The sequence below is a fragment of the Eumetopias jubatus genome, unplaced genomic scaffold (genome assembly GCF_037043125.1).
Source record: "Eumetopias jubatus isolate StellerSeaLion01/CBP00866 unplaced genomic scaffold, mEumJub1_p1.0 scaffold_8, whole genome shotgun sequence".
Taxonomy (NCBI): domain Eukaryota; kingdom Metazoa; phylum Chordata; class Mammalia; order Carnivora; family Otariidae; genus Eumetopias; species Eumetopias jubatus.
Window position 1 is genome coordinate 5680556 of NW_028274814.1, and position 26013 is coordinate 5706568.

At 43.7% G+C, this 26013-nt stretch overlaps 1 protein-coding gene across 2 annotated transcripts in view; it reads left to right on the top strand.

Moving 5' to 3' along the window:
* Positions 1-21705, top strand: part of ZNF438 (zinc finger protein 438) — a 178828-nt gene extending 157123 nt beyond the window's left edge. For both annotated transcript variants that reach the window (XM_028120925.2, XM_088025764.1), the window contains exons 4-5: positions 17269-19099; positions 20445-21705. In XM_028120925.2, coding sequence (XP_027976726.1) covers positions 17269-19099; positions 20445-21045 — 2432 coding nt within the window. In that variant the 3' untranslated portion in view covers positions 21046-21705. The remainder of the gene's footprint in view (positions 1-17268; positions 19100-20444) is intronic.
* Positions 21706-26013: the final 4308 nt, after the last annotated feature.

Sequence of the window (26013 nt, forward strand, 5' to 3'; positions counted from 1 at the left end):
GGGAGGGTATGTGCTATGGTGAGCACTGTGAATTGTGCAAGACTGTTGAATCTCAGATCTGTACCTCTGAAACAAATAATGTAAAGTCTTTTAAATTCTTTTAAAGCACAATGTAAATTTCAGAATAATTTGCAGAATAACTTACTTTGGGTAACATTTAACTCAGATATAATAATTTTGTGCAAAGTTGGTATTATCAATGTCAAGTTAATAAAGTAATAAATATAGGGCTCCTGGGTAGCTCAATCAGTTAAGTGTCTGCCTTCAGCTCAGGTCATGATCTCAGGGTCCTGGGATCCAGCCCTGAGTCAAGTCGGACTGCCTGCTCAGTGGGGAGTCTGTTTCTCCCTCTCCCTCTGTCCCTCCCCACCACTTATGCTCTCGTACGCTCTCTCTCAAATAACATCTTTAAAAAAAAATAAAAATAAAGTAATAAATATATTATTTGAAAGAGAACCACAAGTTTTTAGCTCAATAAAGCTGTGAATACAACTATTAACGCAAATTCTTTAGCTCTTCAGCTCTCACATTTAATGCACAGTAGCAAGGAGAACCACTATAATCTGATGCTTTGTGTTTAGTGCTTAACATGGCTTTGGACCTCATTATGGGGGGGAGGGGACATTCCCTATGTATTACCAAAATATTATGTTTCCAAATATGTGACATTCATATGGAAACATTTTGATCTTAACTAGTGGTGTAAATGCTGTTCTTGGACTTTTGGTACCATTTTATGTCGTAGAACAAGTACAAATTGACATTTTCAAGCTGGTTTTGGTTAACTTACTTAATGTTGGAAATTGGAACTTTCCAGTGCAATAACCTCTGCAAAATACCACTATATGGATTATTAGTATATTACGCTGTTGACAGAAGTACAAATGGAAAACACACACGTACCTATAGAAGTTTTCTCATAGAACAAAATGGAAATGACCTGGGTGGCCTAAAGCTTATCACGTAGACCTTATACTCGAAGTTATCTTCCTCTTTTGAGATATAATGCCAGGGTTTAGAATATTCATATTAGTAAATTCAGATTTATGAGTATTTTTGTTGTTTGAAATAGCCGTATTTTCCCTGCTTAAAAAGCAGGCTACTAATCAGATAGTCTGCTTGGGCATGTATCAGTGTCAGTGTGGCCATTTGGCACCAGAGTCTCTCAGAAGCTCCAATTAACCATGCAAATATATTTCATAGCATCACATTCCACTTTGTCAGAACCCCCGCTGCCTTTATATTATTAACATAAATGCAGGTGCAAATAGCATTTATGTTCTTTGATAGAAAGCAGTTGGAGACATTTCACTGAGGGACACAACACTTTCAGATTGTGTACATCTGTTCAAATAATGTATCCAGCCCCAGTGACATGAACACAAGGATGGAAACATCTGCCCCTGAGACCATTTGCCATATAGCAGATGCTTACATCTTTATTTATGCAGATGGTTGGTATGATGAGTTGAGCTGGGATAAAAGCAAAGAAGTTTGACAGAGGTATTTAGGATGCTTTGCAAGCCAGAAATGTAGGCTAGGCGTTTCATGTTTGTAAAAGTCTAATACTAATAAGAACAGAAATGCCTAAGTCTTATAATGCTTTAATGGAATAAACATACTGTCCCATCGGTAAATTAGTTGGCATCAAAATTGTAAAGATACTTACAGAAATTCCAACATCCAACTTATACTAGAAAGAAAAACGTATTAGTTTTGTTTTGATAAAATAATTTAAAATGATTTTGAATGCATTTGTTACAAGTTCTTTAAAAACAGTGCTCTGTGTTTTAAAAGATTATGTACTACCAAAAGAATCTTGTGATGACATTTCTTAAAACTGGAGGAAAATACAAATGTCATTAGTTTAAATATAATTTATGAGATATTCCATGAATATAAATTCAAACTAAGTAAAATAAATTTCTGAAGCATTTCACCTTTATAGATTTTTGTCAAGCATTTTATTACTTAATCTTCATTGTAACATTTCCAACTACTGAAGTTTTAATTATAATTGATATTTTTATTAGAATAAATTACCTTGAAGTGCTTCATTTTCAAAACTCTGTCCTATGGATCTGCCATATTATAGTCTTACAGGAAACAACAGTGAAGGAAACAAAAACTTATCAACCAAAAGCAAGACATTTCCAGATTTTATCTTCTGTTCTCAGTCACACACCCAACAAAAAAATCATAGAACCTCAAAAGAGCTGGGACATTAAATTTCATCTAGTTGAGCAGTTCTCAAACTTTTTAGTTTCAGGATCCCTTTTATACTCCTAAAAATTTGAGGACTCTAAAGAACATTTGTTTATGTCCATTATATCCATTGGTATTTATCATATTTGAGATTATAAACTGAAAAAATATATATATATATTTGTGAATTCATTTTAAAATAACAAAAACAAGCTCATTACAGCTTAATATAAGTAACCTATTTTATGTAATTAGAAACAATTAGTGAGAAGATTGGCATTGACTTTTGTTTTTTGCCAATATGTTACAAGTCTGGCTTCATTAAAAATGTCGGAGTCTCATATCCAGTCTTACATTCAGTATATTGTGATATGTCATTTACGTTGAGGTGTTTGTAGAAGATCCAGCTTTACAGTAGCTGGAAACAGAGGGCGTATATTAATAGCCTTTTCAGATAATTGTGCCTCTTTGTCTTTGATACAACACCAAAATGTGTCCCATAACTATGACTGACTTTAAATGAGTCAGGTCACTTCTTAAACTTTAGTTGTGATGAGAAATTTGAAACCACGTCATGGTGCTTCTTGTATTCTGCTACCTTTTGGTCTGTCTTACACTTGAGTGAGTCTTTTACCCATCCATGTAACATCAGGTATTGGTTATTTGAGGGGGGAAAAAAGCTCATTGAGTTTGCAGATCTTCTATACATAATTTTATTCAATATTTGAAAGATCCTCTTTGTTAATGTAACCACCAGTCTCATCTCAAAAATCATTGAGTACTGGGAAGCTTCAAGCTCCCAGTGATGGATTCATGTTTTCCAAAATTCTGCTGCTTTTAAGGATGATTTTTATCACTGCCAACAGTTACCGTCAGATGTTTTTTCTTGTAGTGACAAGCTCTGTTAGTTCACTTTTAGAAGATGTCTGCCAGATACCTAAGTTCGACCATGCTCTTTCAGCATGTGTCTGTCAGATGTAGTTTCAAGTAGAAGTGGTGTTCCATGACGAAAGCCGCTAGTTCAGCTTCACAACTCAGGGGCACAAGTGCTTTTCCTCAAGTCATCCTTCGGCATGCAGCAGAAGGTTCTATGAGTCTAAACTCTCTGTTGTAGTGCTGAGAGATTGTGTTGGTGAACAATATGGCCGTGCAGACAGTTTGCTCTCATTGCCTAAATTCAGGCTAAGGCGCCAGAGCAGTTTGACCCAGTGCTCCCTTTTGTCCCATCAGTGCAACAGATGCAAAGGTCAATGCATTAGAAAAGGCAAATGGCATCTTGTTATTAGTATGAGAAGACAGTGTTGGGGCCCTTCCCAGGGTTGGCAGACCACACTTTGAGAAGCGATGATCCAGTGTAATCCTTTCTCGTTAAAGGAAGCAACTAAAGGCCATTAAGGATTATTATCTTGCTCAGACCCATTCCAGTAGCAAAAGGAAGAACCAAAGCCAGACCTCTGCCCTCCTTCTTATGTGTGTTGTAATTTGCTTTTCCCTGAGGAACTCCCTCTCCCCCTGCCCCACCAAAAAAGGAGAATCCCACAGATCCAAACTATAGGCACAGCACTGATGTTTGATCAAGTTTATTAAAGGGGCAGGACTTGCCACATGAGGAATTCAGAAATTCAGCATTTTTAGACATTTTTATTCAGTCCCAATGTTCTTCAATGACTTCCATTTCAAAGGCAGGTGGTACAGGATTAGAAAACCTATATTATCTCTAAAATTATAAAAGACCTTTGTAATGATTTTTTTCTTCATTTTTGCATATCATAAAAAACTACTTTAAGTCAGTACTTGTGTAATTGTTGCTTTAAAAAAATTACATTTTGGTGTGAGCCTAATTTGCTCTCCAGAAGCTTTGCAAAAGAAGGCCACGCAGGCAAGAGTGGCCAGGACTGAAGGGAATCACTCTGTGTATTAACTGTCTCTCCAGCAACGATGCTATGGATTCCTATTATGTGGCACTCACCAGCCACCAGAGGAGACTGACAGGCGAATAGATAAATTACAAAACACCTTAGTAATAAGTTCAGTGTGTTGGAATGTAACAGTTTTGGTGCCGGACAGACCTGGGTTCAAATCGAACTCTCACTTACCAGCCTTGTGCCCTTACAAGAAATACTCAGTTTCTGTGTCTGTAGACTAGAGATGTTAATATTGAGAGTTGATGGAGGATTAAGTGAGATACAATCGATTAAGCACCTAATCTGACTCCTGACAGAAGGACATGTTAGTACTACACAATGGAATTTTTTTTTTTAAAGATTTTATTTATTTGACAGAGAGAGAGATAGCGAGAGCAGGAACATAAGCAGGGGGAGTGGGAGAGGGAGAAGCATGCTCCCCGCTGAGCAAGGAGACCGATGTGGGGCTCGATCCCAGGACCCTGGGATCATGACCTGAGCTGAAGGCAGACGCTTAATGACTGAGCCACCCAGGTGCCCCTACACAATGGAATTTAAGGGGATAGGAGATTGAGGGATGAATAGAAGTTGATGAGTAGAGACAGGGACCATGTACACTAACTACTATTAAATTTTCTCATGAAGAAAAGAAAGGAGATAGGGCAGTAGCTTGAAGAGAAGATAGAGAGAGCCCAAATACTCTTTATTGGGGTTTTGGATTTTATATTTTTGTGTTCGGCAAAAGCAAAGGAGAAAGCAAGACAGTACAGTTGAGAGTTAATAGTTCACTCATTTGGTGAATAACATATTGTGCAATGGCTGTGTACCAGATACTGATCTGGGGACCGAGGTCTTGGCAGTGAACAAAATAAGCTCCTGCTTGCTTGGAGCTTATATTCTAGCAGGAGGAGACATAATATAGTATTGTTATAATGAAGGACAGTTAGAGTAGAGGAAGAAACAGCAGGTGATCTCATGGGGCTGAGCAGGTACTTCTAGATGGGATGGTCAGGGAACACTGGGAGCTCACCGATGGTAGAGGATCCCTGAGGCATCACAAAGGGCCTGGAGAGAAGCGTGGGGTTCAGAACAGGGTTGGAAATACTCCTATTTCCTTATTCTAAAATGCACATTTTTTTCATATTTTAATGTCTTAGGACTTGAGGTAGGTGAATTGTATGTTTAGAGTAACAGTACTTCTCTCTCCTTTCCCCTCACCCCAGAATAGGTAAATTTATTTGTGTTGTTTAATTACATATAAGAATTTAGAAATAGAAAGGAACAGTAAATGAGTTTCTACTTGATGACTTCTCTTTGTCCACAAGGTCTTAGTCTCTCCAGGCTGCTATAGCAAAGTACCATAGAATAAGTGGCTTATAAACAAGAGAAATCGATATCTCACAATTCTGGAGGCTGAAAGTACAAGATCAGGGTGCCAGCATGGTCAGATTCTGGGGACCACTGTCGTGGAGGAAAAATTTTTCCTCTACCCTTTTTGGTTCTTTGGCTGACCTAATAATAAAATTAACATAGGACAAGAGAAAAACAAATTTAATTATGTCTGAATGGAGGCCCCACAAAAACAGTGTGACCCAAAGACAAGTTGGGCAATTGAGATTTATAGGCCATCCTGAGCTAAGGAATGGGATAGAGGCCTTGGGCTCCAGAGAGGAGGAGGGTAATTCATAGGATGTTAAGAAGAGCAGATGTTTGATAATTAGATGTTTGTCCTGTCATACAGATAGGTTATTCAGATGAAAGTTATCTTTGGTAATAGCCCTCTCTCTGAGCCAGGCCGCCTAGCAAAATTCTTTTAGGTGGTTAGGAAGAGCTAAAAGTTTTTCTTGAGTCTTCTGGGTCTTGATTGCCTTCACTCAAAATAATCCACATGCCAGAGTAGCGTATGTGGTGTCATGTATTCTGCTCCCCTTCAGAGCCCTTTTCTGGGTTGCAAACAATCTTTTCATTGTATTCTCACGTGGCAGAAAGAAGGCAAGAGAGTTCTGTAGGATCTCTTTTATGAAGACATTAATCCTGTTCATAAGGGTTCTACCCTCATGACCTAATTATCTTCCAGTGGCTCCACCTTTTAATACCATTATGCTGGGGCATTCGGATTTCAACATACGAATTTTGGGGGAACACAAACATTTCATCCATTGCAAAGTCAATGCCAAAAATCATTGGCAAGAGAGAGAGAGACACGGGGATAAGGTGGGGGCAGGGGAGAGAGGGAGTGCTTCAGAAAAGCAATGGGAGAAACCTGAGCTAGCCCCAGTGAGGAACTGAAGGGAGTCTCTTCCCTAAGACAGATTGTGGAATAGGTCTGCAGTTCGACACTGGGAACTTTAAATTTGTCATGTTCTCCAGTGTTCACAGTAGTTGGATTTCTCAGCACTAGGCAGCAAGCAGTGGGAGTGGAGAGCACAGTGTGGGACCAGGTAGGGTAGGTGCTGTAGAGAGATAGCAGTGGGGTGAACCCAGCATATGCTGTCAGAGCCCACGGATGGTCAGCCATTAGGCCAGTTCCAGAACCAGGGGTTATCTACCTATGTACACACACATATAAATGTGCAGAGCCTTGAGAAAAAGGGAATACAGGTGGACTGCATAATTCACTGCATCTCTTCAGGGAAGATGGAGAGCTAACTCTGACATGTTTCTAACGTGTAGATGAGAGTACATGTTCCTTCAACCAGACTTTGTCATTGCCATCCAAATAACAGTAAAGGTGTTGATGGAGGAGAAGCTGGGCAGAATTCACAAGGAAAAGATCCCAGAGTGGTTCCACAGCTTTCTGGCTCTGATGAGTTCGCTCTCTGTAGTAGCTCAGGTCAACATCTGATTCCCTCAGCTGCATCTCAGAGTCTGTATTTGCCAGTTAACTCCTACACAACCAGTCTGGTCCGTTTCACAAAGGTAACCACCGCTCATGCAGTTACCTCAGTACCAGTGGGCACCTGCTGCCTTATTGTCTTTCTCTATTTTTTTCAGTGTGTCCATATTCTAGGTGGTCTCTCTATATTAATCAAGGTGTGTCTTCACTAAGAAATAATTAACAGTCAAGACTTACCAAACAGGAGTTTTAGGGAATAATAATCCACATGACAAAGGAATACACAGTCCTGTGCATTTGCACTTACAAATCATGAACTATTTGACATAAAAGCTGAGGTAGAGAAAAACTTGCAGCAAAAAGGGTTATAAATCACTGCGAGTTGAAGATAAATCAGAAGTGAAAACAAAACATCTGTAAAACTGTACTATAAAGCAGTGGAACGGTTACAGTTTGCATGCTCCTTAAAAATGCCCATTCTATAAAGTAAATCTACCCTTGAAATCACAGTATAAAACTATCTTTGTGATTCCAGTCCCTTGCTTTTAACCATACTGTGATCTTTTCTGCTTTGGTTTCATAATCATGGTATTTTGACCAAAGGCCAGAGCCTTCTGCATGTGTCCTGGTTTAATTGTTCCAACTGACTGCACATTCTCATGTTGAAACCGTATCTTTCTGTTTATCCCACTAAGGAAAAGGTTTTCTTCACCAACTGTCATCTTGTTACTCATCCCAGATACTTAACCGTTCCAACTGATATTAAAATATAAGATTAAAAAGAAGGGGCCCGTTTTTAATTTGTTGGTGGAAGAGTTCTTGCCATGAGATATCCGTGTGGCTTAAAAGCTCTTCTGCAGATGTTTCCTTGCCCATCCATTGTGTTGAAAAACCAACTGACTCAGAAAATGCCGGAATCTCCTGGAAAGTGTGCACAGATGTTTGCTAGGAAGGGTAGGACATCAACTGTCTTTACCTGGAAGAAGTTGTTATCAAGGTCTTCTGATTTTCAACTATGTGACCCAACTGAATCTTAATAATTCCAGTTAATATTAACAATAAGAAGAAGAATGGGAGATAGGGTGCCTGGGTGGCTCGGTCAGTTTAGCGACTGCCTTCAGCTCAGGTCATGATCCCAGGGTTCTGGGATCAAGCCCTGCCATCGGGCTCCCTGCCCAGCGGGAATCTGCTTCTCCCTCTCCCTCTGCTGTTCCCCTGCTTGTGCTCTCTCACTCTCTCTCTCTCTGTCAAATAAATAAATTCTTAAAAAAAGAAAAAATAAGAAAAATGGGAGATTTCAAAAGTTTCTATTTGTCTTGCTTTGTGTCCCCCATAGATCATAAGCTTTTAGTTACATTTTCATGCTACCCACTGAAGACACAAAATTGACTGTTTTGTAATAATGAATAAAATCTTGTGCATGTTACAGTTTTTTTGGCCAAAAAGATTAATAACTTTATCTTTCTCAATGTATTAAAAATTAAAAGATTTCATATAGTTCTCAACTGCTTTTCATCAGAAGCGCTTGAAATCAAAAATTCCTCCCAGAAATAAGGACTGATAATTAAAATGAAGGAGAAATTCATTGAAATGGAGGATTATTAAAATGTATTTTAAAATGATAAAGCTTTTTACATTTTCTTTTCATTTGGGACATGAATTATGCGGTCCAAAAAGAATGATTAGATACTTGAACTTAACAAACCCTGTTGTATTAGTTTTCCTTTTATTGCCATTAACATTTTAGGTAATTGGCTTTTAAATTCTTCCATAAAGAATGCTTGTTTCCTCTTGCTTCCTGATACATTTACATGTCTAATTTATTCAGTTTTAGGTGCTCCTCTTACGGCGCCCACCTTTTCTTTCCATCTTTTCTTAAGCTATTTTTAACTTTTTTCTTAATGATTCCATCACCAAAACACTGAAATCTTCAAGAAAGTGCTTTCAAAATTGCAGTTGACCTGTCCTTATCCTCTGTGAGAGGATATTTTCCCTCCTGAAATGCAAAATCACAACGGCTGTTGCTCTCAGGGTCCTGCAGAGGTGTGCCCAGCATCCCTAGTTCTGCTCTAGGCCCCTTCCCTCCCAGGGCCACTGAGACCTGGGCTCAGCTCCACCCCTGAAAGGTCTACTACCAGGGGAGTGGCTTTCTTCCTGGCCAGGGTTGAGAACAACAATTGGCATCTATACTCAATAGAAACAAAAGCAGGGAAGAGTGTCCCCGGTAGAACAGCTCTTTAAAATGCACCTATGTTTACTCCCATTCACTACAATTGTTCCTCTGATTAGCACTTTGTCAACTGGGATGGAAAACTTGGGGGCAGGGAGGAAGAGGGGGTGATTGGACAGGTGAGATGTGGGGAAGGTCAAGCTGCCAAAAGAGGTGGCTGGAGAGCCGAGAGCCGTGTGAAAGAAAAAATGCTTTACAGTGTTATTGGGACCATTATTCACAAATCATAGCCATTCCTTCCCTCTTTCCTTTATTTACCTCTCAAAAAAGAATCGTAAGTTTAAGGATTCAGTACTATTTCCATATGATTAGCATTCAAGATTTGTGCTTTTTTTTTCTTCCCACCAAAAATAACTGTCGGGAACCTCATATACTTCTTGTCAAGAGAAAGTGAAAGACTAATGTCTGCTGAGCATCTAACTGTGGTAGGCACTATCCTGGCACCTTCGTGGGTACTTTTTTCATTTAATCCTGACCGTGACCTTTGCAGCAAGATACTCTTCCGCCATTTCATAAATGAGGACAGTTAGGCTCAGAGAGTGACTTTCCCAAGCCACGACACAGAGCCAGGAGCTGAAACCCCATCTGTCTGAACCCCAAACCCCATGTGTTCACTGGTGACCACGATAGAGGCCATCACCATGCGTAAGAGCTCAGTCAGCATGTCCGCCGGGCTAGGGTTTGAGTACCAGCACCATTACTGAACCAGCTTCGAAATCTTGATCTATAAAAAGTACTTAGCAGTAATTATTTTTTAAAGATTTATTTATTTATTTAAGAGTGAATGAGAGCACACACATGCGCACAAGCAGGGAAAAGGGCAGAGGGAGAGAATATTCAAGCAGATCAGGACCTGAGCTGAAGTCAAGAGTCAGACATTTAACCAACTGCACCACCCAGGAGCCCCTTAACAGAAATTTCTAACTCAGGTTTTTGCAGCGATTCAATGACACAGTGCATGTGAAGTATTTGATAAGTGCTAGGAAGTAAAGAAACTCCGGTGCTCAGAAAGGAAGCATTGCTTTTCTTGCTAAGCGAGGCAAGGAATTCATGGTCTGGCAGGACAGCTCTCACAGGCCTGTGCTGCAGGGAGGGTGCCTGGCTGTCACTGGGGGTGTTATTACGGGCGGCGGGGGGTGGGGGGAGAAGGTGTTAGCAGAGACTGTGGCTCTGCAGAGCAGGGAAGTATGCAAGCAGAACAAACTGGACTCTGGATATAAGATACCCGATGGGGGAAGTACCTATTTCCTTTGTATGGTATCAGATTGCCTGAAATCTGGGCCCTAGATGTACTGACTCTAGGACTCTTAGTGCTCCACATAAATGGACTAGAAATGATATTTGGCATCCTGAGTCCTTAGACACAAAACAACTCTGTGCCTTTTGCCAGCACATTCTACAGTGCACTCTGTAGTCAGTGCTGAAGAAATTCCTGTTGATTCTGTTGCTGCAGAGGCTGGGCGGTGCCTTGGGGAGAGGGTAGGCAATGGCTCAATGTGTTTATAGGTTTTTCAACAAAATTAAGTTGAGCCCCCTTGTGTTATGAGCTGTTTCTTTTGTCTCATACTTCTCCAGGCTTTTACCATATTTGTTTTAACCAGAGACCATCTCGGGAAACAGTTTGAACCCCAGCTGGAATTTATCATTTGAAAGCCATGGCAGAGGGAGAACAGGGATGCCAGCAAATAAAATTAAAAATAGGGTTTTTCAGTTTAATAAAATTAAAACCTAAACAATATCTGAAAGTTTTGGCTCTTTTGTGGCTAAGACTCTGGCAGTACTTGTGTTCTGAGCCTAGGTCCGGGGAGCCCGTTTCAAGAGCTGGGCCTCTCGTCTTTCCGCCCACTCCCCACTCCATGCTCAGCAGAAGGCCTGGGGTCCCAAACAGATGGAGTAATAGAACTGTGTCCAAACCAACGAAGGGACGAGGGGGACCAACTTCACTCAAACCACAGAGCAGGCCTTGGTTCTGCCAGGGGAAATGAGGGAGTTGATGATTACAGTCATCTACAGAATCACCCGCCCTTGTGCTTGTGTCTTACTTAGTATTGCCTAGGCCTTGTTGTGAGACTGTGATCAAGCTGGCTCTCATGTCGGCACTTAGTACCATCAAGCCCTCCTTCTTCCCTCTGCTGTCTCTGCCTGCAACCGACGCCCATCAGACCAGTCCTTTGGTGGTGTTGGAGGAGGAGACACACATTGTACCTTCTCCAAACAAGTAGGATCTGGCAACTTTATTGGACTTGTCAGAGTCCTGTGGATAGTAAGGGCAAATTCAACTTTAAAAAATCTGCTTTAACCTTCAAATGACTATTAATTTTTCATGAATTCTCTTTAATGAGTGGGCTTTCAGAAAGTCTCATTTAATGGTAACCAAAGTTTTGGGGTATGACAAGCCATTTCTATTTCAAGTTTCCCTTTTTTTTCCCCTCTCCTTAAAATCCAGAGATAGCATTACATCTTGTAGTTAATTAGGACAACTTTGTTTATAATGTAGCCCCTTTGCGGGGAGAATGAAGGAGCGGAAGGTCACTGCTTCAAATCAGAATGGGACAGATCTGCGTGGTGTGGACTTTGGCAATTACTTGACTTCCTCAAGTCTCATTTTTCTTAATCTGTGAAAAGGGGACAATAAGTTACTTGCAACATTTGTGTGAGGGCTCAGTGAAAAGACCGAGCACAGATCCCAGCCCATAATAAGGACTCCATACCTCCATGTTTTCCTTTAATCCATAGTTCCATCAACTTTTCACCAACTGTAAATGTCACTTCGCAAAAGTTATTTTTAATACGCTTAATGTAGTAAAAACTGCCCATATTTAAAATCCTAATATTAAGTTTCACGTTGTATAATTGCACAAAATTAATTTTACTGAGTGAGCCTTTTATGTTTTCAGTTAATAAAAGTCCATGTTTAGTGCCTGAGAGTCCTGTGAGTCTCTTTAACTGTGTTATGGGAAATTTTGCAGGATTTCCAGAAATTATGAATGTCACTGGAAATTTCTACTTCTCATTATTTAGTGCACAGTTCTTTGAGATCTATAATTCAGTAGGTGACAGGGGAGGGTTTTTAGATCACACCATCTGTGGAGGCCTTGTAAATGCGTGTGAAGCAAACCACTGTTGTGGCTGCATTGCCAAGAAAGACTTCCTACAGTCACGCTGTCCTCATGTTTTAGAGTTTTAAAAAGTTAACGGCATTTTCAGCTTCTCTAAGGACTCCTGTTGTTCAAACTACTAAAAAAAACAAACAAACAAACAAAAAAAACCCTGTAGTTATTCTAGCATAACTGACCTTTATTGCAAATTGCCTCGTTTTATCCTAAAGATCCCAGTGTTGCGGGAACAATTGTCAGGACTTCCATTGTCCTTCAGAAGTAATGAGCTCTAGTACTTCTCAGTGTTTAACTTTGGAGGACAGTTATGCACGCCCTGTCAAATTTTATCAGGTTACTTCCCTCATTGTTAGCAATTCTTGTCCTTTTAAGACAAGGAAAACAGAAAACAGAAGACACTCTATGTGTAATCTAGACACACATTTATGCAGACACATACCTACCCACCGTGACTTACCCCAAAGGTACCCGTTTTAAAAACACATTCAGAAGGGAAACTTCATTTTCCTTGCATTCATCCAACAGATATTGGCGAGCACCTCCTGTGTGCCAGGCACAGGGAATGTTCAGTGGAAAAGAAGCATATGTCCCATCCTGACCGCTTCGTTTCCCGTACCCCCCAGCCCAAAGGCCACCATTGAGGCCAGTTTCTTTTGCTTGCCTTCAGAGATCTTCTGTGCATAGCAGAAATATATTTGTGTGTGTACCTCACTATTTTTTTTTAATCCAAGTGATAGCACACTATACATCTCACTTCTTGGAGAATATTCCAGATCGATCTAGCTCACCTTTCTATCTTACTGTTGCATAGCATTACATTGGATGGTTGGATGGTTATTTTATGATGTCCCTGTTGCTGGACATACTTAAGTAATTCCTACAGGTTACTTTTCTTCTCTTTGGGGGCCTTCTCCTCTTTCTCCTGCCTTACATTTCTTCTGCTGCATCACCCCATTCCGTGTCACTCCATCAATAATGGTTCTGGGAAAAGGGATGCCAACACACCACCTTCCTGGACACCCCTGCCCTTGTCCGTACTTCATGGTAGATCCAGGCCAGCATGATGAGGTTACATTTATCTAGTAAGGCCCTATCTTTCACCCCACAGATTTCTTGTGGTTACCCTGTAATTGTTGATTACGAAGACAACTTATCAACGGTTCTACCCCCGGATCCACTTCTTTGAATTGCAGCAAACTTGAGAGTTGACTCCATCTGGCAGACATCATACGCGGTACCTTGGACTGTCGCTGCAGGCTGCCTGGGCTGCTCACCACTCGGTGTTCTCCCACGCTGGGGCAGCCACGTACCCCAGCCAGAGCCAAAGGCTTCCCTCTGTTCCCGGATCACAGTGGCCTCCTTTTCCTTTGAATGACAGTGTTCTTCCTGTGTGATTTTATTTCCACTGTAACGTAGAAACTTCTGAAGATCAATCAAAGCACATTAACTTTAAATGCATCATAATTAGCTTGCTCCCTTTTGGATGGCTCTCTAAAGTATATCTAGTTTCATTTCTGGAAACCTTCACTGTCAGAAGGTTGCTTTCTTTGGTCATAAAAAATAGGAAGCCCCTTCCCAACTTAAATCTTTAGAGACTTTGAAGTGACCTTGACCACAGGTTGTTGCTTCAGCTGTACCTTCTGGTCTTTGTTATTTCTGGTCTTCTTCATGTTGACATCACCGTTCTCTGCCTCTGAGGTTCAGTTTTTCCATTTCCAGTTGTTTCTTCTCTCTTCATTCCCCACTTTACCCCTCTGTGGATGTCTGTTTTTTTCAAAAGCAGTTTCTTCTTCAGAGCTTGCTTGTTGCTCTGTGTTATCTTGTCCCCGAGCAGGATAATTTACTGTTCTCTCTTACTCCCTCAGATGGTTAGTCAGCGGGCCTCACCGATCCCCTTTATATTAAAGGGTTTTATCATGATGCTAACCCAGTTTCTTATTCTGACAGTGAAATTAAATTGAAAAAAATTTTTTTTCTGGACATAGATCCGCTCCTTTTTTAATTTTAAAAACCTGGAAAAGTTAAAGTTTGCTTTTAAACTGTGGCCCCCTTCCTTTTTTTTTTTTTTAAGACGGTTTTCTAAGCTGGATCTGTAAATTCTTTATTTCAGCCATGAATCACTTAATTGCCACTTATGACTTCAACAAGTAATTATAATTATGACATTTCTGCCACACGCCCAACACTCTTCTAGACCTTGGAGACATAGACTCTGCCCTCACGAGATCCACTTCAGGCAGTGGCCCATAATGTAATCTGGGAGATGGAGCCAATGTGCTGGAGAAAATTACAATAGGAAACGGGGTAGGGAGTTCAGAATGGGGGTAGTTTCAATTCAGGCGGTCAGAGAAGAGCTCCTTGGGAAGAAGCCATTTGACCAGACTTGAAGGAAACGCTGCAGCAAGTACTGGGGATTTATCTGGAGGAAGGAGGTGCATCCTGGCAGTGAGCACAGCAAGTGCGGAGGCTAAGGAAGCAGGTGTGTGGCACCTGGAAGGAAGAGCAAAGAGGCCACCGTGGCTGGAGGGTAGCCAATGGAGGAAGTCGGTCAGAGAGGTTCCCAGGAGCCGCATGGCCTGAGGCCTTTCACACCATTGCAAGGACTTTGGCTCCAGCTCTGAGATAAAGAGCCATTGGACAATTTTGAGCAAATGAGTGAGGTAATGTGCCTCGCTCTGTGATGTAGTATTGTCACATGTTATTGAAGAGGATTTATGACTGATGAGGGACAAAGCAGCCTTTCTTCCAGTTCTTCTGTGCTTAGTTAGGAGTATGAAGTAGATCTAAAGGACCCCATGTTTTCTTTCCTCTTCCTCCCTCATCAATTTGTTGTGTAGATGCCAAGACCATTATTATCACTAATGTAATTATTTAATAAGCCTTGTCTTTAAGCAACCAAGAGCTCTCAATAACAAACTTTTTGTAAACTCAATCCTGATTTAACATATTTCTTTACAACTTACTTCAGTACTTCTTCCACAAAATGAGAAGATAAGGCATAAAATGAAAGACATTTAAATTTAAAAGCCATAAATATAGAACCAGAAAATAAATCAAAGTATGTAGGAAGAAGAAGCCAATGTGACAGACCCATTTGGGAGTCTGTTGTGAGGTGATTGGCCTGTTTGTTTGCCCATGAACTTCATGGAAACAAAGCCAAAAAGGATCCCAACAGATCACACAATTATCCCAGCCTGAGTTTTTCCAGACCATCGTGCTCATCTTTTCGCTTCTTCCTCTAATGCAAGCTGCCACGTGAAATGTGTTTTTAACATACTTCTTTGTCACCAAAGAGTGATGACCTTCTAAAACAAGCTGGTCAGTATACATTTCACCCTTATTCCTACTTGTCCTACTTATTTACGTGAGGAGGGTCATTTTTGCCAAAAGAAACAACTTTCTATTAAAATGGTTAGTTTTGATAACTGTAGACATTAAAATCTGGGCTGATTTAAAAAGGTTTAATTGTCAGCTTCTGAAGGCAGAAACTGTGCCGTTCGTCTTTGTGTCGTTGGTATCCCCCGAACAGCCCTTCGGTCCTTTATCCACAACTCCGAAATCTCAAAAGCTCAGAAAACAGAAAATCCTATCAAAAGTTGGGTACCAAAATTCATTCAGAGGCAAAACCTGAACCAAGTGAGACAATTTTTTTAAAAAATCTTCCTCCGTCCCATCGTTTTGCGAATACTCATCGGTTTTACTTACAGAAGTGGTGAGAGGTTTAATTTGAGTGCTCTGCAGACCCTGCTGGATGTTTCCGTAACAGTTGGTTTATGCATCTTACTACTTTTCTAAAATTTAAAGTGTAAATCGCAAAATACATCTGGCCCTGAAGGTTTTAGAAAGGGGCTGTGGGGCTGTCATAGCCAGTCCCTAGAGGGGCGTGGGTACCTCATAAGCGTGAGTGGGAGTGAAGTTTGACTATTTTGAGGCACTTAGAAAAGGGGAGCTCTTCCACAGCCAGGCCTGATGACCTTGAGGTCTCAGGGGAATAAAGAAAGATGACTCAGTTCTTAGAAGCGGTGCATTGAAATGCTGCCTTAGTTATTCTCTTAGAGTAGTTGTAATTGCTCTTTCGTTAACCTAATACATCCCAGGAGTAGGAAGTATTACTGTTATCAGTTAAAACTATTCCTATTAGTGTCCCAGCAGGTGCTTTTTATGTGATTCATGCATTTTTCAGGTTGTCTCCGTATCTGATCATTTTGTATCATTTTGTTTTTCTTCAGCATTTTTTAAGGTGTCACATCAGCCTTTTTAATGCTGGTGACTTAATTGCAAAAGCACACATAAACAGTTTGAAAGGTGTGAGAAGAAATTCACAAGTCACGTGGGAAATAGCAACAAAGCTAGCATTCAGTCTGGAATTCCTTCCTCCACTGTGCAAAACAACCCACTGCCCGTGGGTCAAATGGTGTGTCCTGAAAGTGAGAGAGAAATGAGCTCGATACAAGAAACGCTTGTTTCACACTGGAGATACAGTGGGACATACAGATATGGATTAAATACAGGCTTTCCCCTCTCACAGCTTAATCAGGAAAACAAGACGTGTCCCTAAAATAAGTGAAACGCACAGCAGAACATACCAGAGGAGAGTCTTTGCAGCCTGGGAGGTCAGGAAGGGAGATCAGGAACCAGAACTAGGTACATGGAGAAGGTGAGCTCGTGGAAAACAGTTTGGGAAAGACAGAGGCCAGCTCTCGAGAAGCTCTGTGTTGAGTGGCAGGGACTCACAAACAGATAAATTATTATGGAAAATGGTCAGTGTTATCCTGGGGGCTTTGGAACCATAGCGGAGACTAATCAGCCCCTGGGAAGGTGGGCAGGAGTTGACTTTAAGGCTGGGTCTTGAGGAACACAGGATTTCACCCCCCCAGAAGGGCCGGGGTGGGCCTGGGAGCGCACTGCCGGTGAGTAAACTCTCCACAGTAGGACAGGGACACTAGAGTGACTTTTTATATTGTATTGTCATTGCAGGCGAATCACACATCCCTTCTGGAACGATTCAGAGTGGGAAAGGTTTGCAGAGTAAGAGTCAGTTTAGGACCATTGCGCCAAAAATCGTGCCCAAAGTCCTAACGTCCAGACTGCTATCGTGCCATTCCCCGTCACTCTCCGAGCAGGTGAATCCAGGACCCTCCACCAACGCCAAGCCCCTGGGGGTGCCCGCCCAAAATTATGCTCTGATGCAGGTTGCTGGACAGGAGGGGACGTTTTCTCTCGTCGCTCTACCACACGTTGCCTCAGCTCAGCCAGTCCAGAAGCCCAGGCTACCGCTGCCTGAAAACCTTAAACTGCCTATTCCCCGATACCAACCCCCAAGAAACAACAAAGGATCAAGAAAGAAACCCGTTCGGAGCTCCTCTGAGAGTGGTGGTGGCATACCTCCTGCCCAAACGCAAACGTCTCCCACCCCACCTGACCATCCCGAACCCCTGCCCAAAGCCGGCCCCTTGGAGCAGGCGCCATCACGAGCCCAAGCCCCAGCCGGCGTCAGCTCGGCACCACCAGCCAACCAAGGTGGCCCCGGAGACTCTCCACCTCCGGTGGCCAGTGACTGTGGAGATCCGAGCCCTCCTGCCGCCCCGACACCGTCCACACCAGAGGAGCCCTCTGCCAAGCAGGACCTTGCAAAGACTTCAGGGAAAGCAAACTTGGCGACCAGGAAAACCTGCAGTAAGCCTTCTTCCGTTGCCAGTGGAAAACTGAAAGAACAAGTCGATCTTGCAAAAGCCATGACCATTTTATCACCAGCTGTTTTTGGCAACACAGTTCAGCTCATCTCTCCAGTCCCCAAAGGTAAACTGCCGATCCTCCCATACGCCAGAATGAGAACAGCAGAGGTGTGCAGAGGTCCCTCAGAGGTTACCACCGCAGACAGTTCTCTGCCTGGGCTCAGGGCCGCCTGTGATCAGACCTCCTCCATCACGGAAGGCTTTCAGGCAGCCACCAAAATGGTTGGCAAGACACCTGCTCTGCAGTCGTCAAAGCAGAGTCCCTGCGAGAGTGTTTTTTGTCCCGCCGCCAGGCTGGATCTCAGCCACAAAGCAAAACTGAACAGCGGGGCGGCAAAGAGAAGAGTACGTAAACGAAAGGTACCGGAGGAAATGTTGGCGTTTCAGGGGAAAAGGAGGAAGTGTATCATTAATAAGTGTAAAGAGAGTAAAGAAAGAGTGAAAACCGATCCCCAAGAATCCAGAGACCAAAAACCCGGGGCTCTGAAGAAATACCGCAGCATTATGCCTAAGCCTGTGATCGTGGTGCCCACTCTGGCTCCCGTGGCTTCTCCAGCAGGTGCGTTACAGCCCCACACACCCGGCAGCCTGGCACAGGACGTTCTGTTGGGTAATTCACTCACTCCTAAGTATCTGGGCTGGAGGCAGGATGGCGGTGCCTCTGCGAAGCCCAGCTCTGTGCTGCGGAATGGCTTCCCCGGCATCAAGAAGCCTTGGCACCGGTGCCACGTCTGCAACCACCACTTCCAGTTCAAACAGCACCTCCGGGACCACATGAACACACACACGGACAGACGGCCTTACAGTTGTCGGATCTGTCGCAAGGCGTACGTGCGGCCCGGCAGCCTGAGCACGCACATGAAACTCCACCACGGTGAGAACCGTCTCAAGAAACTCGTGTGCTGCGAATTTTGCGCCAAGGTGTTCGGCCACGTCAGAGTCTACTTTGGCCATCTAAAAGAAGTGCACCGGGTCGTCATCAGCACCGAGCCCTCCCCCGGGGAGAGGCCGCCGGGGGACGTGCCGAAGAACAGGGGCCTGAGCGCGCGAGGGCCGGAGGGATCCGTGGAGAGGTGAGTGCTCATGGGACGGAGGCCCGGCAGGGAGGGCGCTTGGGATTTGGAGAACAGGGCGAGGTGTCATCTCTCAGATGAAGATTTCCTAAGGTGGCTGCCTCTTCCTCCTCGTTCTCTAAAGAGTGATCTCATTTCTCTTGGGTTTCTGAGCAGTGACAGTGTTTCATTACTCTCACCCCTGTAAGGCCAGGTGCAGGTCTGCTGGGGACCACAGAGTGAGGGAGAATTTTGGCATCTGAAATACGAAGCAGTCAAGTCCTGCACATAGTTCCCGGTGCTCTCTACAAAGTAACTGTCCCCAAACCTTTGGCCACAGATTTATATCTAAACCCCATCCTTTGTCCCAGAATACGGCCTGACCCGTGGTGGGGACTCTGCATGCCCCACACTGACTACACCCTCAGGTGCCCAGACCCAACCCTTTGCACGTGCCCAGTTTTTCCTGTCAGGCCGGATTAACGTTGCCCGGGTCACTGCCCCCCTGTGCAGACCCTGGCTTCGGGTGTCAGGGACCAGCAGGCTGCGAGCGGTGGGTGCACCAGGGAGTGCCCCTCGGTTTGCCCGCTTTCCGCCGGATGACAGGGAGCTTCCCTGGAAGCCGTTCTCATCCGCACCAGGAAAATTAAATACTGTCTAACGTTAGACGCTCTGCCTCTCGTCATTCTTAATTGTCCTAATTGTTCCAGATACTTTCTTTCCCGTTGTGTCTTCCTCTGTCACGTTCGTTCATTCGTTCATTCGTTCATTCGTTCATTCAACGAATGAAGTCAGGGTCACCTTTCCTGTTTCTTCCCGGCTTTTCTGTAGTTTCTCTGCTTTTCTTCGGGCTTCCCTGTCCACCTGCAGACATCTGTGCCTTTCCTTAACTCATATAGCGGCCTCCCTCAAGAAACCACCCCTTCTTCATAGTCTCCTGGGGTGCATTTTGATTTTCAGGTACAATGTCCACACTGCTTTCCGTGCTCAAGGTTAGTGAGGAAGGGCAACAGTGTGGCCGAACCAGCAGCGTCCCTGCCATGCTTCACTTGCTGCTACCTGGCTCCTGAGTTGATGACACCTCGTTGGTCACCAAAGAGTAGTCAGCCCCCCTGGGGGAGAGACAGGTTAGAAAACACCCCTTCCCTCAGTGGACGCTGGGAGCTCAAGAACCGGGTGGCCCCAAGCAGGAGTGACGGCTCGTGTTCCCTGTGGCTTCTGCTTCCCCGGTGCTGTTTCCCCCGCCCCCCTGAACTTCTCCTCAGCGGGGGTGTTTTGGATCCCTGAAGGCGAGTGTCCGAGAGGAAAAGCTCCGGTTATGGTTTTCGTGAAATCTTCTATTGCCTTATTTCCCCCCCCTTTTCAGGGAAAACAAGTCGAGCCTGGAAGAAGACCTCCTCCTCACCCAGGCAGATGAAGTCAAGTTGCAAATCAAATGTGGCCGCTGTCAGATCACTGCTCAGTCTTTGGCTGAAATCAAGTTTCATTTACTTTACATCCATGGAGAGGAAATTCAGGGCCGGCTGCAAGAGGAGATCCTACCAGGAAGCAGAGGCGCTCAGGAGGACCTGGTGAAACACGCTGCTCCTTTCTGGAAACAGCATCCTGAAAGAAGAAAGCTACTTAACAAGCACGGCCCCCCTGATGAGGAGTTCCCCACATTTCCCAAACTGAAAAGGCAGCTCTGCCTTCATCCCCAGAAGGATATGGAAATCCTCAGGAAGGCTGAAGGAGCCCAGGCAGGACCCAGCGAGGCGGGGGCGGGTCCCAGCCCCCACGCCCCCCAACTTCGGTCCCATTCAGGCTTTAACTGCGTCTTGTGCACACAGACACTGCCAAGGAAGGAAGAACTCCTCCTGCACTGGGAGCAGCAACACAACTGTGAGGACCCTCCCAAGCTGTGGACGATTTTAAACGCCCTCTCCCACCAGGGAGTGATCGGACTTTCTGGCAAAACTGAACAATGAAATACTGGGGTGGGAAGGGGGTTAAAGAGAGTGTTGCTTGCTTGCTTTCTCTTTCTCTCAAAGCTTTGTGTTCCTAGGGTGGTGCTTAGTTATAAAAGTCAAACAAGTTAGGATCAGCATTAATGAGCACAAGTGATTTTGTGCATAGTTTTATTTTCTTATGAAATATACTTATATATATATATATGTCTTCGATGTATATTTTTCTAGCCACATGCAGTTTTATTTCAGAATTCTGTGTACCAATTGGTAAGTGTCCCAGACCTTGAGAATAAATAAAAAGATGAAAATTTGGAGATTGAACTGTAAAAAATGAGAGGCTGTTCTTCAAATACTGTTTTCAGCATGTCTGAGTGTGTGCATATATCATTTTGTTCAGCTGGTTTCTGTTTAAGTAGACCGACAAATGTGATACGTTTCCAGGTGGCAAAACCAGTTCAATCTCGAGTGTAGTATAGTGTTGATATTTATCAGATTTGCTGGTGTAGTAGGAGAGGCTATAGAGCAGTACATTTAATAAGGTTCGTGTCTACTGTAATGGAAAATCCATGTTTCCGGGACTTAGATTTTTTTTGTTTTAATTTTGCTATTTTCTTAAATGTACATTGCCTTGAAGATCAGATGTTGGTTAAGCCTTACAGCTGTAGTGTTCCATATCAAAGTAATCAAAACTTTTTTAGTACTTCAGCTAATAAAAAAACATTTTGGTTAAAAGTTCTTTTCAAATAGTCCTTCAGGCCAGGAAATTTACTATCTGGGAAGTGCACTAGGTGGTGCAGTCCAGATGGCGAGGTGTCTGAACGGCTCGCCCTCCCTCCCAAGGAACTTCACAGGGTTGTCACTAGCCGTCAGCTTTCGATGCCACTGTGCCTTTCAAGCCCAGGGTTCACTTTGAAAGTCAAGAGTAATTGATTGCCTCTTAAATTCCTGGGCTATGACCTTGAATCAGAAAAGTTGCCATTTGGAGCTCCGGGCCATCCTTGGCTGCAAAATCATTTTCTTAGAACAGGAGAGTGTGAGCAGCCATCCAACTGAAATTTCCGCCTTTGGGCGAAGGTGCTGCACATGTGGCCTGCCCCGTTTGTCCAGAGCGCAGCCCATTTTTCCATGCTACAGCAAGTTGCCTGAGCAGGAGGAACTGAATTGGAATTGATAAGCTAGGGGGTCTTAAGTCACCTGTTTTTAATGTCTCGTTTTAAAAGCAAGTGTTCATAAGCATGATTTGGCTCGAATTGTCCAGAAAGGGAAAACTCAATCCTTGCCTTTTTGCAAATCATTTTATAAATTTGAGAATAGGAGGGTAAGGGTGGAAACCTCTGAAATATTTCGCTGTGGTTTACTGATCGATCACGCTCTACCCAGTTTAAAAGGGATCCTATCAGACCTTCACTGTTTGATATTTGTAGAACTGGGTTAGTAATGAAACTGCTTTACCATTCAGTGCAGCACCTAGTTTGTTTGGGGAAGATGGGTCTGGAGACACTTAAAAAGGAGATCAACCAAAAATCCTACTTGAATTCAAACCATGAATCAAAACTCTAATCCATAGACTCCTCGGTCCTCAGGTACTAAGCAGCAACGGGCTAGTTGGCTAAAGCAGGCGAACGGGTCTGCAGTGTGGATGAGGAAGAGGTGTGGGGGCAGGGGGCACCCACCCAGCACAGAAAGGAAAGTCTGAGTCCCCGAGGTTGTGGAGACACCCGCCTACGGCCAGTGTTTAACCACAGATTCTTACAGCAAGGGCACAACACTAAGGGTATAGACGGCCTCTAAAAAGAAGGAGAGACTTAGGAATGGGGCACCAGCCCAGGTTAGGGAGGTGTGACCGGCCCATGCTGAAGTGCCTGGCTGGATCCCTGTCTCATCAGGGCCCTGAACCCTAGGTTTGGGTGGGGAGGGGGCGGTGGCAGTCGGCACTTTTTTTTTAAGAAAACTCTTGTTAGGAGAGGATATGTGCAGTGCAGAGGGGCCTCACTGGATGCCTGCGTGTGTGGGGGGGTTCATTTGGAATAGAATGTTCTAGTTCTCAGCTTCTGGAAACACTCCCCTGCCTCATAGTGGGAATGGCCCCAATGCCACCTAAGATAAGGGGTTTCTGGAGAGTATATCCACCTCTTTAGCAAGAATGGCACGGAGAGGGACTCCTACTGATGGCGGGGAGGGGGGGCCCCCAGAAGAAAAGAGAGTCCGCCAGCTAAAGTGACTCTGGGAACAGCTCAGATTGATGAGCTAATGGGTCTTCATTGATAAGCCTGCCTTGGGCACAGGCGTGTTACTGGCACAGTCCCAACCTACATCTTTGACCCAAAGGCGGGAAGGTGTAGAAATGCGCTGCTCCCTCCATGTGACCGTGAGAGGTGACCTGTCCAAGGCTCCATCCCCTCACCTGTAGAATGGAAGGGATGCTCCTGCCTCAAGGCACTGCGGTGAAGGGCCAAGGAGACCCAAAGGAAACTTCTGGCACACTTGGGCCTCGCAGGAACCGGGGGCTGATACCCATTGTGCTTCTGGCCAGCCTTGGAGATGAGGTATGTTACACCATAGAAAGACCATTTCAAACAGTTCAGGTAGGCCTCAGGTCCAGAATTCAAAAATGAAAACTCAGAACCATAGAAATGTGCATCTTTGCATAAAATGTGTATTTTATTTTTTCAGTAATCAAGCCGGGATCTGGATGGCATGGAGGCTTGCCGACGATTTACCTAATCAATACAGAAAGCAGAATTCACGAAGTCATTTTCATTCCAGTTTCCACTCGGGGCCTCGTTTGTCTCCCCGTGGCTCCCCCTCCCTGGCCCTGATCTAGCCGGCACCACCAGGGTCTTGAACTTGACAGTGGACTTGTCCACTTCCAGCGCCAGACCGTAAGCCTCTTGAAGGCAGGGATTGTGTCTGTTCAGCATGTAGCCCCAAAGGGCCCAGCACCTGACATTGGAATAATGTACAATCAATAGTTGTTGAAAAAAAAGTGGATACACTAGCTAAACGCAAACAGAACTGCTGCTTGCCTTCTCATGAATAAAGCCAGCTTTAGGAGCAACCAAACTCACAGCTGGGAGGGTATAGAGGCAAATTCAGTCTTAAATTAAGCACACTCATTTTGCTTAATGTCTTTTGCTTCTTGGAAAATTGTCCCAGAGCCAGCAAAACGAGACTTTTTTCTTTTCTTTTGGCCCTAAATTATTTCTGAAAGTTACAGCATTTTAGATTTGTATTGTTTTATTAGCTGTCATTTTTATTCATGTCCTCCTTTGTTTCGCTCGCTTTCTCTGGACCTCTTCCTGGTTTAGCTTGACGGAGCCTCCGCTAAGCTGTTCCTCATATGGAAAGTTGTCTCTTCATCAGCACGCCATAAATAATCAAACCTGGGTGCGTTCCATTACCTTCTCTGGCTCCACACTCCCGCCTCCCAGCTGCACGGCTCCAGCTTTCTGTGGCCCCAGTGACATGATTGTTGGCAATAAATGCTCAACTTCATTTATTTATTAGAATTCTCAGATCTGGACTGGTTTGCTCCATTCAAGCTGCTGACATGCTTTGTTAGGTACATATTTTATGGAGTCTCCTTTCACTGAGCTCCTGAGAAATTGCCCCGGTAAAGATGAACTGGGGTTTAACGGAACAGGCTTTTAGCTTCAACTGTACACTGACTTGCCTGACATTAGACAATCAGCAGCTTGTCTAGGCTTGTGGTGCAATCCAATAGACATTTCAACTATATCCACCTCTTCGGGAATGTTCCTTTTGAGGTGAAATGTTTATTGGATCTCCTATTTGGTCATGGTCATGGTTATCCCCATCATAAAACTACAGCCACGGTTTTGCAAGCACGTTTTAAAGTTGGGTTCAGTATGCAGACGTTAGCTTAGTGGTTCATCACATTTTCCATACTCTGAAGTGAGAAAATGTTTCAACGTGTTGCCTAAGCCTAGGAAAAAATCGCTATCTATGGAAGGAAACCAAATGGGACAGCTAAAGAGAAGTAAAGGTGATCTGTTCTAATTTTGATGTGAAGCTAATCAGGATTGTTTGTCTGAAACTTGCTCCCATCTTCAGAACTGCTCCCCACCCCTTGGTTAGCTTAGCAGCAAAGACTTCACCTATAATAGGATGGCTATATCGCCTCTTTCAGTAGGTTCCAAAAACAAAATTGCAAGCAATTAGCATGATAGATCATTTCTCATAAGTCAAACAGCCACTAAGCACTATTCAAAAAAAATTTAAGATTTCACCTTCTATCATTAAATACGAATTTAATCTCCAACTCGGAGTTGTAAAGAGACCACCACATCTTCTAGGGGCTTCTGCAGAAACAGCAATGAACCTGATTGGACTACTGCCTGAGTTGCAATGCAGATCTAAGTACAAAAATGTGGCCATGGACGAGAGCCAGGTGGCTCAAACATATGAGCTGCATAACCATCCCAAAGCTCTGGCTATATCTGGAAGTAATATTTCAGAATATGTTCTTAGGACACTAAAACACTGCCTTTTCCTAGGGTAATCTAAAAGCACACTTCAGTTTTTCATAAGACATCCACAGAGCCAAGGCTTTTGAACAATGGCTACACCAAATGAACATTAAAATGTCCAAGAAGACGAAGGCTTTTGAATGGTGTTTATTCTTTCTTGAACTAAAGGGTGGGGTGGGGGAGAGCAAGAGGGCAGTAGTCCTGGGTCAGGGTGTGGCGAGAGGAGCTTTTTGATCATTAAAAAACCCAACGGGGCAATACCAGGGTAGCGGGGCTCCTGGATCCAGTGTCCACACAGCAAAATGCCAGTAATATTTTGGTACAGTCACAGTGGAGCGAATGAAACTGGACACATAGCAGAATCTAAACTGCACAGACTTCTTGATCCAGGAACTCCAGTTCTGGGAATGTGTCCTCTTGATATCGATGCGCATGTGCACAGATGGATGTGTGAGGGTGTTCATGACAGCACAGTTGATGACCCGTGGAAAACTTA